Source organism: Fundulus heteroclitus, chromosome 18, assembly GCF_011125445.2.
Source record: "Fundulus heteroclitus isolate FHET01 chromosome 18, MU-UCD_Fhet_4.1, whole genome shotgun sequence".
Taxonomy (NCBI): domain Eukaryota; kingdom Metazoa; phylum Chordata; class Actinopteri; order Cyprinodontiformes; family Fundulidae; genus Fundulus; species Fundulus heteroclitus.
The window spans coordinates 13,445,390-13,464,147 of record NC_046378.1 but is presented as its reverse complement, the minus strand read 5'-3'; the positions used below and the strand labels follow the sequence as shown (position 1 = coordinate 13,464,147).

Sequence of the window (18,758 nt, the reverse complement as noted above, 5' to 3'; positions counted from 1 at the left end):
AAACATCTCGCCGTCACTTAACAGGGGAGTGCTCAATGCTGATGTCCTCTGTACATTTCTGTTTTCATTTATTTATTTTTTTGTATTTGTTCAGCCTGTCCAGCAGGAAAATATGGGCCTGACTGTGCACAACCCTGCCAGTGTCTTAACAACGGGGCTTGCAGCCGTTTCACCGGCAGCTGCAGCTGTACTGCAGGGTACTACGGCCACTACTGTCAGCACGGTATGCAAATGTCTAACAAACCCTCATGACAAACTGACCCTTGTGAACATTTTAGTAATAACTGGATGGATAGGTGCGGGACATCACTAAAGTAAACATTGAACCTTACCCTCATATCTATTTTGTTTTCCAGAGTGTCCTTCTGGGTTTTATGGAGCGAATTGTGGGCTTATATGTGACTGTAAGGTGGGCCAAGCATGCGATCATGTGACGGGCAAATGTTTGTGCCCACCTGGTTATGATGGCTTACAATGTGAAAGACGTAAGTATAATATGTGTGACAGCCTATAAGTACAGCATCAAACAGCATGTATTAGAGTTGCAGAATAGCAGCCCTGTATTAAAAAGAGTGCTATTTAAATTCCCTTTAAGCATAAAATGGACATTTGTATCATGAATAAATATTGTCATTGGAAACAAACCAGGGACAGTAACAAATGTCTATTTTCTGTCAGAAATACAAGAAAGGTTTTTCTGTCAGTCGGTGGTCATGCGGACAAACTGGTTCATTTATATGACAGACAGGTGCCTTCCTGTGCTTAATGCATTTCTGTAACATCCTTGAGAACCTCCCGCCTGCTCGCGGGGCTCTCAGCCCCAGTGTGAGTGCCTATATAAGCACTTCAGCACCAGCAGGAGATGTGCCAAGGCGCCGCCGCAGGGACAGGCTTCACACATACAGTTAAGGCCAGAATTATTCATACCCCTGGATGATTGGCCTTTAAAGCCATCTTTTCTTTTTACCAGCGTTCCTCTTCTGACTGAAAGTAATATTAACGCTTTGGAGAGGCCCAGACAAGTCTTGACTTGAATCTCATAGAGAGTCTGTGGAGGAAGCTAAAGACCAGGTTGATAGCAAGAAAGCCTTTGTACTCTGAGCTGTTAACGAGAGACAAATGATCAAAATATCAATGGAAATGTTTTAAATAGCGATAAGGATGTCTCTATTTATTATTAAATAATGGCATAAATAATTTTCAACAAGCCATTTTCTGCTAAAATAAAAACAAAAACAGACTTTTTTAACTGATACACTTTTCCCAATGTTCTGCTATCCTCTGTTTTTCAGAAAATAACCTCTTGGTTTAATGAAAATAATTTTGAGTGTATTACTTGGGGCTTGACTGCAGATGCTGTATATGTGTATCTGTTTGAAAATACGTATTCATACATATCTAGTCTAATATCTTAGGTATTAGTGTTTGTTCTGTAAATATGCAGCATCATGTACCTGCGCGAACAAACATGTTCATGTTCAGTAAATTAGAATATCAAAGTAACTCTTGAAAATAACAACCTTTAAGAAGATATTGAACATACTTTTCATTAAGCCCAAATTTCTGTATTAAAAATAGTTGTTTTCATTGATCTGATGTAATATTCCAATATTTAGTGTTGTGCTTTTAAGTATAAGCACAAAAATGTAATTAATCGCTATGCTTCACTTAGTGAACTGCTTTCCTGACAAACCTTGTAGTAATATTCAGATTTATTGAACATGACTGTATATTCTGCACACATCTTCATAGTGATGCCTATCTCAAGGTCTAGATGCTAATGTGAAGTGCATTGGAAATATGAGGTAACAGATAATATTGTGTCCTCAAAGTGGATGTGTTAGAAGCAGGAAACCACCTTAAAAGCAGGTAACTTCTATTGTCAGTAGTGAACATGGTGTGCCGACTCAACACATGGGAATGCCAACTCCTCACAGACATAAACTCCTACCCTCACACAAAAATCATTCACTGCACGAGTCTTTTTTTTTTATCTGGTGCCAGTGGGTATTTTTTTGATGCCACCCTGAGAAACTGCCTGTATGGAAAAACCACCACTGGTACCGGCCTGTGTTTTCTGATCCAGCAGATGAATTCTGCAGCTAAAATGGATGAGATTCATGTTGATTCTGATAGTAAGTGGCTGAATGCACGGTTTATGCAGTTTGCTGCACATGTATGGAGCTAAAACAGATACAGCTTGCAGTCACATTGAAAAGAGATTTGGCATTGAAAAATTTGACATTGAAAAGCCAAACATTGTTATAAAGTAAAAACTTATGATGATATTCTCATTTTACGCTGCAGCTTTTTTCAATGAGAGATGTTACGAATGTCACTGCAGAGCTCCTTCAGCTACAATGTCACTACAAGCTGGCACAGTTTTGCCATCGGGGGCGGAGCTAATTTGAAGGCCCCTTCATGGGCCTTCTGATTTTGCGGTACTCCTTATCTACCTGCTCCATGTCATTACAATCATTAGCTATATAAGCTAATGAATATAATATTAATGAAAATAATACCTTTTCTTGTGGTCGAGCAGCGGTACTTGACCGAAGCTTTCCATAAGTTCCCTGCAGTTCGATGTTTAATTTTACAACGCCAAATCTCTTTTCAATGTCGCTGAGAGCTGTCACTGTTTTAGCTCCATATGCATGGGGCTGAACATCCACAGACCTCTGCATTAGGCATGTGGTCAGGATTTTATGCCTCATCAGTGTGCGCCACAGAGGCCTGAAAAGACAACCTGACAATGTTCAGAGCAACGAAGATGTGTTTGTGTGAGCGGTTTCTTCTTTATGCCTCGTAGGATGTGCCGGTGGCACCTTTGGACTGGATTGCGCGAAGCCGTGCGATTGTGCCGACGTGGCGTCATGTGACCCATCCACTGGAAGGTGTCACTGTCCCTCAGGCCGGTGGGGACAGAAATGTGAAAAAGGTAACTGGAGAACCATATTTTTTATCATCTCTCTTACCGTGCGCAGCATTTTCTCTAATGCAGCAAATTCCTTCTCTTCCCCAAACCTCTTGTTTTCCTCCCCTTCTGTCCTTCCTATGTCAGGCTGTGACGGAGGCCGCTTCGGCCCCGGCTGCTCCCTGCCGTGCCGGTGTTTCCATGGCTCCCGCTGCGATCGGGTAAACGGCAGATGCCTGTGTCCGCCCTACCGGCTCGGCCCGACTTGTAGCGAAGGTAAACCTGAGCTCCTCGCCGCCGCTCACATTTGCACTGACATAAAGCCGCCGGAGCCAAGGCGATACGGGACGCAAGGTCGACGGCTGTAAAGCTGAACCAGCTCCTGTGAAATAGTGTGTCGTGAAGTGTGAGCGGCTGAGCGCCATCACTCTGCGTGTCACCTTGTCTCCCTCAATAGCCGCTCCCTTCTCCTGACAGTTATTTTAATCTGCACCCAGCGGGGAGCCCGGGCTTTAGGCTGTCTTCGTTTTACCTACTCGCACCAAAAGCACACGGGGGGAGACTGCGAAGCAGTTACCTCTTCTCCAGAAACCCCGGAACATTTGCTTTTGATATATATCTTTTTTTTTTCAAACAGTACTGATGTCTTTTTGCATTTTTTTCCCCCCTGTCTTCCATTTTCAGCGCGAGCGCAACACCGAACCTCAGGAGTGCTGAACATGTCTGCGCCTCGCAGAAAGAGAAGAACAGGCAGCAAAACCACATAACCCAAACAGACGTGCAAAGCCCTCACCGGACACTCAAGCTCGGGACTTGGCTCAGCGTAGCTTCAGCTCGGATCGTCTTCGAGAAGGTTTTGATGTTTCGGCGGTGCTGGTGCCGGGTTGTCAGAGGCTGGCTCTCCATCACTGAGTCTGAGACGAGCGACCACAGGTACCGGCACACGAGAGACGTTTGGAAGACCGTAAAACTCAAATCTGACTCAAGCTATTTAGGACTGAAAGATGGACTGTGTACGGGCCCGACAGCGCATTTTGGTCCTCGTGATGAAAGAAATCGGATCACTTTGGCATTTATTGAGTCGCTTCACTTCACAGTAAAGCTCATAAACCGTAATCACCGCAGCAATAATGGAATATGATACTTCTGATAAAAAAACGTCAATATAGCAGCGACTTTATGACTTATTTCGTGAATAAATGTAGTTACTGGGGTACTGAAGAGGAGGAAGCAAAAATACAGCATGAACAAGTCATCTATATGCAGTAACTTGTGAAAGTATTCTTACCCTTTGAGAGTTTTACATTTTGTCATAATAAGACCACAATTTCAATGGCTTTCATTGGGATTTTATGCAATAGAAGAACAAAAGGGGGTAGAGAAGAGAAATGATAATGTTTTTCTAAATATTTCAGAAGCTAAACTCTCACAAGTGCGGCATGTTTTTGTATTAAGCCCCCTTTTAATTTGTTGTCCCTTAATAAAACCTAATGCACCCAAGGCTCTTTAGACATCACCAAATTAGTAGAATCCACCAGTGTTTCATTTAATCTCAGTTTAATTACAGCTGTTCTGTGAAGGCCTCAAGGGTTCACCAGAGACCATTTTTGGATATTTACCATTTGTGTTAACCTAACTCTGGTTAGGGTTACTGAGATACGGCTTTAATAAGAGAAGCAGCCTCTTCTTTGGCCCACGGTAACTCCAGAGGAGCTACACAGATCCATAGCTCAGGTGGGAAAATTGGTGGACAAAACAACATGTTGTCATACACTCCACAAATCTGGCCTTTATGGAGGAAACAAACAATACAGACACAAATCAGTGAAAGTATAGACTCAAAACCGACCGAAAATCTGGGGTCAAGTCTTGAAGCCAGATTGACTGAGCTTGAGCTGTTCTGCAGAGAAAAACCTCCGTTACTAAATTTGCAGCCTTGGCCTACACATACCCCAAAAGAGTTTCAGCTGTGATTTAAGCAAAATGGTGGGTCTACATCAATTAAGATTCAAATTACACTTTTCAGGTGTTCGTTTGTAACAGCTAATTTTCCATCCACCAGACAACTATGATCTGATTTCTGTTCTGTAACATCGAAGTACATCTGATCATATTGAATAAATTACAATTTTATTGAAATGAAAAGTTTATTTATTTCAATAACTCAATTTACTAAGTAAAACATTAAGCAACGTTAGCTTAATGATGTTTTCAAATGCTATTTGTTAAACATGATTTTCTGCTTACAGTTAATGAAAACATAACATTAAAGATTTGATTATTGCACCACACCAATAAAGCAAGAATGCAATAGAGAAATGTTGGCTTAATGAACAGTATGTTTAGTGCCTGCTCAAATGTAACGAGGTTTTATTTCTGGTTAATTGTCATGAGCATTAGAAGCTCTTTCAAAGTCAATGACATGCCCTATATTACTTTTTATTTTTACCACTTACAGTGGCTGGTAAGCGACGGGACATGCGAAAAAAAGTTTATTTTTTATGTTTTTTATGGTTAGAGGGGATAACTAAATCTCGCTTCATTAAGACATACAGCTAAATATTAACATTTTGGGCGACATCGCTTTTTATTTTTCAATTTTCTACAGTTTTAAAATAAGTAAAAAAAAAGGCATTGCACATTTTAGTTAATGCAACTGTGATTAAAATGATTTTAACCATATTTTTTAATGAAAAAAAAAATCTTCTAGAAATGATTTGCCTGTTGAAGCCTGATGTTGTTAAGTCAGTGGCCGAATCCGTCTTTTTTATTCTATTTAAAATTCACCATCCTTGGTCGTATGTAGGGTTCCACTTTTGTTGTTAGGAGGCAGGACAAGTTTTTAACGTCATGCTTACCTACACATGTGTAGGTCAGCAATAGACAACACAAGAATAGTTTAATCAAATTTTCGTTTAATTTAATGTTTTTTTTTCTTCTTGTTGTTTTTGCTCCTGCACCAAATTCTGCTTGGTGAGCTGTGTGTGCTGTAGTTGTCACTGCCAAGTTACAGGAGTCAATAATGCAGTGTTTCACTGTGCAGTGACATGATTAGGCCTTCCATGTTGATTAAGCACTTACTTGAAACTGTATAAAATCTGATTCCTGATATTGTTTAGTGTGTGTTTATTTACAAGTCCACAATTTTATGCACAATGTTTGTAATCATTCATAACGCATTCATGGTTTGTCCAGAGATGGTATCTCCATCTTAGTCTGAGCAAGTTTTTACTCCATCAAACTGTAGAAAAACCCATTTGTCTCCCTTTCAATTGTCCTATTTCTCATAAGTATTTAAATAAAACTTGTTTCCAGTTTCACATCTTTGAAGTTAGTGTAAATGAGCAATAAATGGCCAATGTGTGTCTTTTTCTGCCAAGGAAGATGTTGCATATGCATCCTATTTGAAATAGACTTGAATAAAACTTTACCATATATCTCTCAAATTTTTGCTATTTTGCATATTTTGTAAGAAAAATATTTCAGATTAAAGGGCTTATTTCTTTATAAAATCATGTTATTTTTATTGTTTACCTCAATCCGTAATGTAATTCCTTACTGTTTTTGTTGCTCAATCTACAAAACATTGGACATAGACCTTCCTGCCTGTGCCTTTTTAATTAACTTTCAGAATTTTACAATATGGAGGGTTTTTCCTACCCGAAAGCAACATACCAGCTGTATCTTCATTGCTCATTCTCCATCATGCCAGTGGTTCCTTAATTATTGTGTAAAATGAAGGAATCTGTTGTATTTTTAATAACTTTGTCTGCCTTTTTGCGTTCTTTATGACCACTGACGACTGGTCAAAGGAAAAGGAATAAAGAAAAAGGCAACTGGAGTAATTTGCCTGTGCGTTTATTTTGGAACTATGCATTTTATGGTATAGTCTTTTTCTTTAAGTGCAATAAGAGCAAAGGGAATTACATACCTGGCCCTGTGCGTGCGCGCGTGTGTGTTTGTGTGTGTGTGTGTGTGTGTGTGTGTGTGTGCGTGCGTGTTAGATAGCATGTGCACACTTCCAAGTGGCATTTTTCAAGCTCAATGGAGCATGTTCACTACTAATGGCCACAGGCGAACGTGGTCCGGCAAAGTGCCTGCACCGAGCTTGCCCCCCCCCCCTTTCCCCCCATCCATCCAGCATCCCTGGGGTGAGTGATGGGTGAACGGGCTCACCGGCGAAGGATCGAGCCCTCCTACCTCACACACACACACACACACACACACACACATATGCACGCACACGGATCCAGTCTCCGGTGTGGCTGATGGATGTTGGAGGGCTGCAGCTCACCCCGTGTTGTGACAAGCAGCAGATGTTCTCCAATAATGTTTATCGGCTGGGCCTTCATCTTCAGATGACACACACCTGTTTCCAGTCAGACAGGCCCGCCGAGGCCATCCGTTTGCCGTGTTCTGGGTGGCCACTGCACCACTGTATCAGCCCCTCTGCACTCGAAGGTGGGCGAGCAGGGAGCTGGCGCGCTGGAATAAGTTTAGATGGTAAGATTTCGAAGACAGCGGATGCCAGATCTTAAATATGCTTACAATTATTGCTCTAATACTGTGCAGGCTGAGTGCGTGGCTGAGGTCCGTTTTATCTTGATTCTGGAGCTGCCTCAGACACAATTCCGATTTCCTTAATGATGATAAAACTTGAAAATGTTCACTTTTTTCCCTCCCCTGATTCTCCGAATTTATAAAAATAACCGTTTTAAAAGATTTCTGGAGGAAAAACAGAAAGAAATCCACAGTGCTGCGTGCATGCTTGCTTATCAGGAGGGCAAGGAAGAGAGGCGGGTTGTAGGAAACCAGCAATGAAATAGCCCGTAAACTGTAAGATCGCATCATGGGTACTTTTTTGCTGTAATCAGGCATTCGCCACTCTTGACAAAAAAAAAAAAAAGATTCTATCACTCCACCGCCGTAGCTTCACGTCCCAGAGGTCAGTTCTGGCCATCTGCGTTGAAGCGGATCTCCCCAGAGGGCCGCGGCGTTTTGAACTCGCGCTGACAAAGCTGTCTGCGCAGATAAAGAAATGAGGTGAGGGAATCATTTCAGCAAATTCTTGCACCATTAAGGCAGTTGCTGACTGAAAAAATAAATGTTAAATGTAAAAGGCTCCAAAAAGATCCGTATCAAGAAACTCTCCCACACTCTGGATGTGTTTGTTTAGCAAAGAGTGAAATGTGTTCTATTTTTTTTTTTTTTTTGCAGTAAAGCCTTTGAAGAGAGAGAGAGAGAGAGCGAGAGACAGAGAGAGAGAGAGAGAGAGAGAATAACCATATTAGAGGTTGTGTGTTCTCGTCTAAACAACTTTGAGGCAAGTTTTCTAGATGACCACTAGGTGGAGTTCTACTCAGGAAAGAGCCCGTGCCTGTACATGAGCATCAACATAAAACAAAGCACATTTATGTTCAGCCCGCTCCACAAGTATGGCACTGTGGATGAATGCAGCCGTCCCTTCAAACACTGGTGGCCGTTTGTGTTTAATCGGGGTAATGCGCGAGCAGACGAAGGCCTTCCCTTTGGCTGTTCCACCACTCCTGTCCTGATTAGGCTTGTCATATTAAGACCATGCGCATGGCTGCTCGGCACCCTCTCTCAGTACAGTTCAATACAGACTGAGCAGTCTGTCAATATCACTAATGACCCGCAGCTTTCAGGGAGAACCCCCCCCCCCCCCCAACAACAGCAACTTTTAACGCCTCTGCTTATTGACAAGGATGCAGAAGTGATGCAAAGAAAGGTACGTAGAAAACAAAGCCGTAAAGCGGGTAAAGGCCGAGGGGTTATGCCTGATTAGCTCTCAGTCGTTTGCACATACAGAGAGGTCAGGATAGAAGAAACTTGTAGTGATTTGTGGGAGTTCCCCCGCCACCAAAACACCCACTTCTACGCCTCCCACTCATGCCAGCTGTTAGTAAACACCTCCTTTAGGGATACACAGCCTCACCCTTCCTCCTTCTCCTCCCCATCGGTTTCCCCTGGTGTCCGAGTCAACCCGGGTGCCAAGTCAATCAGGGAGAGAGCCGCCAGCTGCAGGGGGCCGACCCGCTCACAGGGTGTGATGTATGTTCCAGCGAGGCAAGCGGGGCGGTTCCATGCCAGCGCGGGGTCGGCTGCGTCGGATGGGCGGCGGAGGAGAGAAAGCAATTGCTCGTGTATGCAGAGAGAGAAGATGGGGAGGAAAGAGAGGCTGAACGGGAGCTGTAATGAGGCCTGATGGATTCGGAGCGTCTGCCAGCGGCACCATTAGCTGAGTGGCTCCGAGTACCATGAAGCGCCCCTCAGAACCCACGAACCCATTGGGAAAACTAGAGGAGACCAATACACCTGTAAACACCTAGTTCAGATAGCGCAACTTGCAAAAGTATTCATATTCTACGAAAGTTTCAGCATTTTGTCACGTTCCAGCCCCAAACATTAGTTACGTGCCAATTGCATTTTTTATCATTTGTTCTTAAATTTCAGGGCGTGATGTGTTGCTTTTTGACCAACCAAGAATGCGACAAATCACAATTAATTCACAATTTAACAAGCTTGCAATTACTGTTTTCTACTGCTCTGTTCCTTAGTAAAGGAGTTAAGTCATTCTTTGAAAACTGTGTTTACTTGGTTATCTCTGTCTCATTTTTAAATTTGTTTGGGGATCAGAAATATCTAAGAGTGACACAAATGAAAAACTGAACAAATCTTTATGGGGGCAATTACTTTTTGTACTGTATATACATTCACAAGTCATACCTTTAGCCACACCTTGTAAAGCAACTAGTGAATTAACCAATCACATTGGAGCAACTGAACACATTTAGTTCTCTAGCTGTGGGGAAGATGAATGACTTTCTGAAGTTCAAAGTGACAAAAATGAAAGAAATGGGATTGAATTGGCATTGAAAGATCCGTGGCTGTTGGCCTGGACTAGTCGGAGTATTTCAGAAAGTGCTGATGTACCGTGAAGTTCACCCAAAACCATCCAATGGATTTTTAAGAGAACTGTCTGGAAGAGAGCATTCTTTTCAGCGTGACACTTATGCACACTACTTCATACAGGTTTATTTAAGATCCCAATGAAATACATTGATGGTTGTGGTTATTATAAGGATATTATTGAGAAAAATACCAGCCTTATAATATTCCCTCATCTTTACGCCAAGAATTATCCTTTTGCAACTCCGAATTAGTCCACAGGTGGCAAAAACACGTGGTCAAAGGCAATATCCTCGCCACTTCATTATGACCATGGCTTTCGGAATCACCGCCAATAATGAAGCTGACCTCATCAAAGCTGGACGACCCAAACCGACCTCATCAACACCGCCTGACCCGCCGTGACCTCATCAAAGCCAGACGACCAATAGAGCCCCGAAGGCTTTAAGAAAACAACCCATCCATTAAGGTGCCAAAAACACTGTAAATGTAGAGTGTCAGCACCACGCATCTTCACTCCATGCCCGACTTTGCTACCCCCACCCCCGCGTTGAGCGAGCCGTCGGACAATGGGCCTCCTGAACCTCCAACCCTCGTAGCCACAATGTCCGCCCACGTTGGCTGGCAGCAGCGACAAAGAGGAGGGGGGGTGATGGTGGGGGGGTGGCCGGATGGGGAGGCTGCAGGATGGGACTCTTATTGAGTGTTTGAGCGATGAGCCAGGTCATCGCATCTACCCACCTCATCCATCATGCCCCACAAATGGACACAAATAAAGAGGACGCATTCCTGCCTCCGCTCCCACTACCACAATCAAGCCCTGCCTCTGCCGCCTTTTCTCTCTACACGGAAGCCAAGGCCTCGAGGAGAAGAAAGAGGAGCAGGGTTCAGCCTCTGCCTCGCTCCTGGAGGCCATGGGAGCACCGGGAGAAAAAAGCCAGGTGGCGTTCTGACTCACGCCTCCAGTGTGGAGGCCGAATGACGGGCAGCCAGAAGGGACACAAGGAGGCGATATGGACCGAGAATAAAAAAAACGAGTCAATCCACATTGTATTCTTTTATTTTCTTAGTTGTTCCTCCCACAGTATTGAATTGAAATGCATAACAGTTACATTGTAGAAAGCATTAAAACAAAGTACCTCAACTTGCTGATTAAGTTTTAAAATCGATTATAAACAAACAAATGAACAGAACAAAAAACACAAAAGACAAACAGGAAGTCTGGTCCCTCAAAACGGGAGAATTAACAAAAAGGTCATTTGTTATTCATCATAAGTTTGGCACAAGGGATTAACATGAACCGAACACCACACAAGCTTTGCAGACAGTCATAGAAAATGTCAGATATAGATCTTTACAGACCAACCATGCGCTTCGGATCAAATCAAACCTGACTTATTTTCATTGTTCGTCCTTTAAACAACTTATGATTTCCGTTTTTTTATATATTTTTTTCTCTTTTTTTTTTTTTTTTTTTTTTTTTTTTTACAATTGAATCATAAAAAAACAAAACAAAAACCTAAACAAAATCTATTCATTGACTGGTTTAATTAGTAGAGTAAGGAGTGAACTGCATGTTTAATACTATCCGGCAATCAAACGTCATCTACAAATCCCCCCCCCCCACGAATGAGGAATCGAAATTTGGCCCGCGGTGGGAATCTCCCTCTTTCGCCTGGGCTAAGAGCAGTGCTATTCAGTAAACAAACTACAGTTTGCCAAGAAATAAATACAATTCTCAAAAATACAACAGCAAATAACAACGACAACACCAACCAAAAAAAAGAAAAAAAGAAAAAAAGAAAAAAAATGATTGTCTAAAAAAAATGAAAGACGCGTGAGAATGGAGTTGCTAACAACTAGCATTCAGGCTATTTAGTGGTATTGTTGGTTGGCTAGGATGATTTCAAGAATTTTTGAAAAAAAAAAAAAGACATATGCTCTTTACAGAATGACAATAACTGTCAGCACTGGCTACTTATTTCAGTAAATAACAAAACCAATGAAAAAAAAAAAAAGAGGAAAACATTGTTTTCTCTTACACTAAAAAGACTATTTATATCTGTTCACATAGAGCGCAGGTGGACAGGACAGAGCTCTGCTTGAAACTTGTATACAGTGCTGTGATTGTATAGACACACGCAGTCGTGAACACACAAACAGGAAACGGGCCTCAGTTCAGGGGAACTCCTTTTCATGTAATGTCTTCTAGATAATCTGCAATATTCATCTTGCCATCTTTACAAGGAGCAGCTTTCATCTAAAAAAGCTCAGCATCCGTGGCTCCCTATGTGGGTTCGTGTTGGATTTGTGTTCCCGCCCTTTTTTTTGCATTACACGCAACGAAACATGCTATGTTGAAACCGACCCTCAGGAACGTTCCCCCTGCCTTGTATGTGCTCAAGCATCGACGCACCTGCAGAATCGTCTTTGCCGTCTGCATCAGCTGCCTTTGCTGTGCAAAACAGAGAAACTCGGAGGAATAAATACAGCTTTTATTACTTTAGCGTCATTTTTTTTTTAACCGCAACTCAGTTGGTGTCAATGTGAAAAAAAAATCATTTTAGTTTTTTTTTTTTTTTTTTTGATCTGCCAAAGGGGTTTTGTGTGGACAGTGACCCTGCTTCGTGTTTAAGGCAGTCAGATGGGCTGTGGTTCTGCTCAGCAGTCACTCTGTGGACGGTCGGGGACCCGCTGATAGCCACTGTGGCGGACTCCCACCGCCACAAGTGGGTCAGGGGTTGTGGAATGCAACGGTGTTGGGCGCCATCATACGTGGCTAAGGGACTGGATGGCGCTGGATTCAGCGGCGGCCCGAGCCAGACTGTGCCACATGGTGGCCGGAGTGTGGGGGGCGGTGTGGAGGGAGTCCTTTTCGGCCAGAGACAACATCATGGCGTATGCCTGAGGCAACAGGAGAGAGAAAACACTGATGAGGAAAGCGTGAATGTTGTCGTGCATCGAGATGGGGGCAAACAGGGGAACGTAAACGAAGACCTGCACAATTACCGGCACCCTTGGTAAAGAAGTGTTAAAGGAAACCTGTTTATGGGAACTAGGTAACCCCAAAAACACCACTCTGCTATATTTCTCTTCCAGATAACTTATGTTCCTAATACCCTCCTCCTCCCTTTATAACCTTGTTTGTCACCTCTGAAATACGTGTTTTGCTCATCTTTTGTACAGTTGTCGTGTGTTGGAATTAATCGTGTACAATTCAGTATCTCATTGTGCCAGAACAAGGTACATTACTTATGCGGTGACATCACATTCTCATATTGTTTTTTGTTTTTTTCTGATATCAAAGGATTAGCTGACCATGTGAAATATAGGCAGTCTTTCAGCTCTCTAAATGGTCAGACAGTTATTGGCTAAGTTAGTCATAGTATGTCCGGCTGCTGTTAGTTTAAGCTGCTCCAAGCATTTAGCATGCTGAGGTGAGTGAATCTTCATAAGTGTAAACCAAAGGTTTATCCAGAATACATGAGATAAAGCCATTTTATAGGTTTATATGCGGCAACAGTTAGGTGTCACTCTATTAAATTCTGCCACAGTGGTGTGTATATATGTGGAGTATGCAGGAGTTGTGAATTTGGCTGCAGTATGGGACGCGCAGGCAGGTGATGCTGGAGCCCAGTTTTTCTTTGTGCACCGTTAAAATGCAAGGCAAGTATACAATAGCTTGATGGGGTATTACAAAGATCACACACACATCTGTCTGAAGCGACAGGTTCATTTTGAGAAAGGAACCTCTGTGTCATGTCACAATTGCACACAAAGGAACAAGAACGCTGTGGATTCCTTGTTAAAAATTCCTAGAATCCATCCTTCCATTGTCTTCCGCTTATCCAAGATCGGGTCGTGGGAGCAACAGGTCCAGCAACCTCCTCCAACTCATTCTAGGGGACCCCAAGGCGTTACCAGCCCAGATACCATATATAGTCCTTTCAGCGAGTTATAGGTTTTCCCCAGTGGGATACCCACTCCCAAAGGCAGGCACCCAGGGGGCATCCTAATCAGATGCCGAAACCACCTCAACTGGCTCTTTTCGATACCTATAATATTCCTATACTTTCCTGAAATCTACTATTGAATTAGATAAACATTAAATTTAAAATGGATGTATTAATTCCATCAATATTAAATTAATTTTAATAAGAATAGTTTGCAATGCCAAGAAATATAAAAAGTGGCATTTTCTAATGTGTGATTGTATTTCCTCACTAAATACGTGTGCTCGATTTTGACGGAGATGTTTCTTAAATACTTGCGCCCGTGTCAGATTATTCAACAACCACAAATAATGTATTTGTATTAAGCCTTTTCACACGTCTTTACCAGGGGGGCCAAAATGCGATAGAAACAAATAAGTAAGTAAATATTCCTCCTACCTGAGACTTGGATTTCCTAAAGAGTGGCTGTTTCACTGCCTCGGCGAGTGATGGAGAGCCAAAGGATCCATCGTCCTCGTCTCCATCTCCATCACTCAGCTCGCTCTCCTCCATTTTGCGCAGGTCAGAGAAACGATGGATGTGTTCCAAAGCTGAGAAGCTGCTCTGTTCCTCCTCGTGCGTATACCTGGAGGTTACGAAAAAATAAGACTACTATTATTGCCACTGCATAGAATACTGCATTAGAGATTCAAAGGTGCTGCTATGGAAAAGTTAAACAAATTTCAGTCAAATAGCCACTAAAATGAGACAGCAAGTCAAGTGTTGTCATCAATACTTAAGCAGTGTAACGAAATAATATAATATTGCAATATTATATTGTAAAAATGTATGTTTAAATAAGCCTTCGGTTAAATTAGGTTTTCAAGAGCTGTTTAGATGACACATTTTAAAGTTCACACAGAGGACTGACAGGGGAGATGCTCTCATGTAACATTCACCTCGTTGGAGAGGTTTTACAGCTGAGGTTTAGGTCGTTGGGCTCGCTGAAATCCATTTCATCATCACCGAGGCTGCCGGGATGGACCTTGACCTCCCTCTTCTCGGGACTGTTGCCCGGCTCCTCTGCTTCTTCTTCCTCGGCATCCAGGTCTTCGGCCTCTTCGTCTTCCACGTCACGTGACCCCAGGCTGGGCATCTTCCCCTCTTCCAGTGGGCCTCCATTTAGCCTGTGGATCAGGATCATTCACAGGACAATAAACATTAATCCCATTTATGAAGTTAGCTAGTTGGTATAGAAAAACATATAATTACAGAAAGCTTTGTCTATCATGTCGTGGGTCTTTCGTTTCAAAGAAGCTATTTTCAGTTTGAACCACATGGTCCGGATGTTACGAGCAAAACAAAACAAGAAGCGGAGGATCTGCAGCCCAGCCGAGCCGGGATCCAGGTTGTCATCAAGGTTCTGGGGCCCCTTTGGGCACAGCAGCACTGGGCTGATCACTGCGGCACTTAAATGGAGTGCTCTGCCTCTCTCTTTGTTTATTTTCTCTACTATCTCGTATTCATCTAATAGCCCAAATATTTAGCTGACAGCCCCATTTGCTGGGAGAGTTATGAAAGGGCTGCCAACCGGCCCACTCCCCTATCCCCGAAGAGGGAGAGGGGGCCAGCTATCCAAACTGCTGGAGTCTTAATCTGTCCCTCTGTCTCAGCATCACAGGAAACCACCATTTGGCAAATCGTCTGGAACCACATTAAGACTGATTCAATAATTAAACTCTGGGACATCTTTCGTCAGCTTGCAAAAATGCCATTCCTGTGCACAAAGGCTTCGGAGAAAAGCGAACAATGAGAAGAAGATGGAAAGAGTAACAAAGCTCCGCAGCATTAGAGGGAAAAACAAACAGGATACCTGCACCGGATTGGAAAGTATTCACTTCCAGAAAACAGGGGCTAGCATTCCGGATTAAAAAAAGGTTCTGGACTGACTATCAAGCAGCCGATGAGGTTGCTCTTTCACGGCAGAGAGAACGGAGCGCGGACAAGGCTGTATTCGTGCCATCGCGAGCTTGCACAGCTGCAAGACGGAGCAAACTCCAAAAAGAGAGAACGAGAACTCTGTGATTAAGAAAACAGATTCGCTAATTACGCTTTCAAACGTGGTAATTTGCTGAGGATAAAGTATCTATCAGGAGCAGTCAGGAGCGCTGCAGTTTGAAAGGAAACACAGGCCGACCCTTTGACCCCACCTCCATCTACACTCTTCCTGTAGGCAGACATGTTGGGTCCAGATGTGGCAGTCTAACTGCTGCTACCCCCTCCTCACCCGCCACCCCTACCTCTCCGTTCTTCTCCAGTTCCCCCTCCTGATAGTCTACCACCCGGTCCGGCTCTCACGGGCCTTTATCCGCAATCTCCGATCTGTGATCCCACCAACGTGAGGCATGTAAAAACAAACGGAGTGACCTAAGCGGCCCTCTTAACTGCTTTCTGATCTAATCACCTCGACAAGAACCAAATTGCGTAACACTCAGACATTGTTGCACGTACAAAGATTTCTTTCCCTTGCTCTTGGCCTTAATGGCAAGTCGTATAAAGAGCTCCTCAGGATTTCCAAAATCTTGGATTTTATCATCGCAGATGATTGGTCTCTTAATAAGAGCTCTAAATGTGGTGCGGTTACTGGCTGAGAGTAAAAACAAAACGCAAGTCTAAATAGCCTGAAAAGAATTCAATGTTACATGTTAAAGCTACTTGAGAAGAACACCCCCCCCCCCCCCCCACCAAAAAAAAAACAGGGCACCGTTATTTCTACCAGATTTAGAGCAGATGCAGATCTGATCAGAAAAGCACACTAAGCTGTGCGTACCCTTCGTCAGAGGGGTCGGGTGATGTCTGGTTCTGACTCGTGCTGCTGATGAAATTTCTTATTTCGTTAAAATAGGAGTCTTCTTTGTCGTCAAGTATGGCGCTGCCGCTGTCCAGCTCCGACTGCGGGGACGACATCGCTGTTCCTGCAGAGAGACAGAGACAAAGGAAGCAAAATGGGAAGCTTTATTGACAAGTAAACCTCCTCCAACGCCTTCATTATTCTCCTGTTGACAGAACAATGGATCTCTGCAGCTCCTCCAGAGTTAACCTGAGTGGTCCTCTTGGCCCCTTCTCTTTACCTGACTCCACCAGATGGATTTGCTCCGCATATCCATCTGGAAACCTTCCGTTGAAGAAATTTTGGGAAGGGGCGAAAATACTGGTTAGCTGATTGGCCTATGTTGGTGATAGACGGGCCAAATAAACCAATCAGATTCGTCGTCGCTCTGTTACGAGCGACAACGAAAACACAACCACAAGCCAAGCTACTCTTGCTGCGGCAGGTAAAGGCTCGTTAGCTCAGCAAAGAAATACTCTGTAATTCCGATAAAACTTGCTCGATAGCCACGCTAACGCTAGTTTCATCGGCTGAAGCCGCCATGTTTTTTAGACTGAACTGTCGCGCTTCTCGTTGCGTCACACCTCAACCCGCCTCAAAGCCAACGCTGATTGGACGTTCGTTTGGTGAACTGCTCCAAATTTTCTTTAACGGAGGGTAGCCAGACTGATCTGCGAGTGAAACCTTGAAAGCTTGTGAGATCAGGATGGTCTCACGAGGCTACCCTTCTATTGCCGTGTCTTGCTGTTGGCTCATTGTTTCACCTCGAGATGATCGCCTGATCAGTGCTCTGTGAGCCGCTTTCATAACCCAACTCTGCTTTAAACGTCTCCAGAAAACCTTTTTTCCGTGACCTGTCTTCTGTGTCCCTTTGTCCTCACGAGGCTGTTTGTTCACTAATGTTCTCCAACAAACCCTTTCAGGCCTTCGCAGAACAGCTGCGTTTCTACTGAGATTACATCAGTCGCCAGTAGGACTGATACTACTTGGGTGACCTCTGGAAAATAAAAACAAAAGGGGCTGATCGTAATTGCGTGCCACAGGACCACATCAATACCCAGGAGGATCCATCCGCGGTGAGTGGCCGTGAAATGACAAAATGGTGCAACGTTTAGATAGTTTGAATGCTTTCGCGAGGCGCCGCGTACGTCTTCGTCATCGCTGGTAAGTGCTGGCCTGCGGTTGCAACTCTGAACTCAAGAACCTGCAAGGTTTGGGAAAGTCAACTTTCATTTATCTTTCGCCAAACTGTCAAAGATCGTATGGACAAATTCCTTTTTATTTCATCGCCTGGTAAATATATTGTCTGATGCTTAGAAGAAAAAGCTTAGCCAGTAATTAAATTTGTATTTGATAGATTGCACATTAGGTGTGATTAAGTGGCCGCCTCCTCTGCTGCTGCTGCTGCTGCTGCTGGCTTCAGGCCAGTTGTCGCCACTCATTCTGCTGATTCAGAGAGATGCCACCTATCAAACGTCTGAGCTGTGATGTGCTGATGAAAGCAGGTCATTCAAAAAAGAAAAGAAAAAAAAAACCCCAAACATATATATTTCCTGTGCCAATTTATGTGGGGGGCAATGGCAGATTTATATAGTTCAATTTGTCAGCTTCTGGATTCCTTCAAACAGGAATGAATTTTGTTTTATGCTCGTCTAAAGATTGTTTATGAGTCTTAAAAGGAAGCAAGCGAGCTTTCCTTCAGGAAAATACATAAAACAAGGAGTTGGGGCTGGAGCAGGGGTGTCCTAAGTGCAACCCGGGAGGCCATTTGTGGCCTCTGGACTGATTTTGTGCGGCCCTCCAACTGCGATTTCAGGATCATGTGGCCCACCACTAGTACAGGTGGTGGATGCAGATAGAGACTTTTCATTTTTAATTAGAGCAAAATGATTAAAAACAAGTTCAAGTCTTCTTATACTTAAAAATTTCAGGTACAACACAAAGCATTTGTCTTCTAATAACCACGCTTTGTACGTTCTCTTTAGTGTCATTGTGATCAGGACCACATTTATCCAACATTTACTCAAAAGCAAATGTTGGTGCACTAAAACCTGCTTTTAATTCATATATCAAAATTGGGTAAAATACAACT

General features: G+C 43.3%; 2 protein-coding genes across 23 annotated transcripts in view; one reads left to right on the top strand and one right to left on the bottom strand.

Annotated features, from left to right (window-relative positions):
• Nucleotides 1-5,053, top strand: part of zgc:158328 (uncharacterized protein LOC567225 homolog) — a 68,887-nt gene extending 63,834 nt beyond the window's left edge. For 5 of the 7 annotated variants that reach the window (XM_036149875.1, XM_036149872.1, XM_036149874.1 and 2 more), the window contains 5 exons: nt 95-223; nt 357-485; nt 2,810-2,938; nt 3,062-3,190; nt 3,599-5,053. In XM_036149875.1, coding sequence (XP_036005768.1) covers nt 95-223; nt 357-485; nt 2,810-2,938; nt 3,062-3,190; nt 3,599-3,681 — 599 coding nt within the window. In that variant the 3' untranslated portion in view covers nt 3,682-5,053. The remainder of the gene's footprint in view (nt 1-94; nt 224-356; nt 486-2,809; nt 2,939-3,061; nt 3,191-3,598) is intronic. The other 2 variants (XM_036149873.1, XM_036149877.1) reach the window with 2 other exon arrangements.
• Nucleotides 5,054-10,888: 5,835 nt separating this feature from the next.
• The window catches only part of mecom (MDS1 and EVI1 complex locus), a 107,360-nt gene continuing 99,490 nt past the window's right edge, over nt 10,889-18,758 (bottom strand). For all 16 annotated transcript variants that reach the window (XM_036149574.1, XM_036149580.1, XM_036149576.1 and 13 more), the window contains 4 exons: nt 16,607-16,751; nt 14,736-14,963; nt 14,236-14,422; nt 10,889-12,748 (listed from right to left, as the gene is read on the bottom strand). In XM_036149574.1, coding sequence (XP_036005467.1) covers nt 12,614-12,748; nt 14,236-14,422; nt 14,736-14,963; nt 16,607-16,751 — 695 coding nt within the window. In that variant the 3' untranslated portion in view covers nt 10,889-12,613. The remainder of the gene's footprint in view (nt 12,749-14,235; nt 14,423-14,735; nt 14,964-16,606; nt 16,752-18,758) is intronic.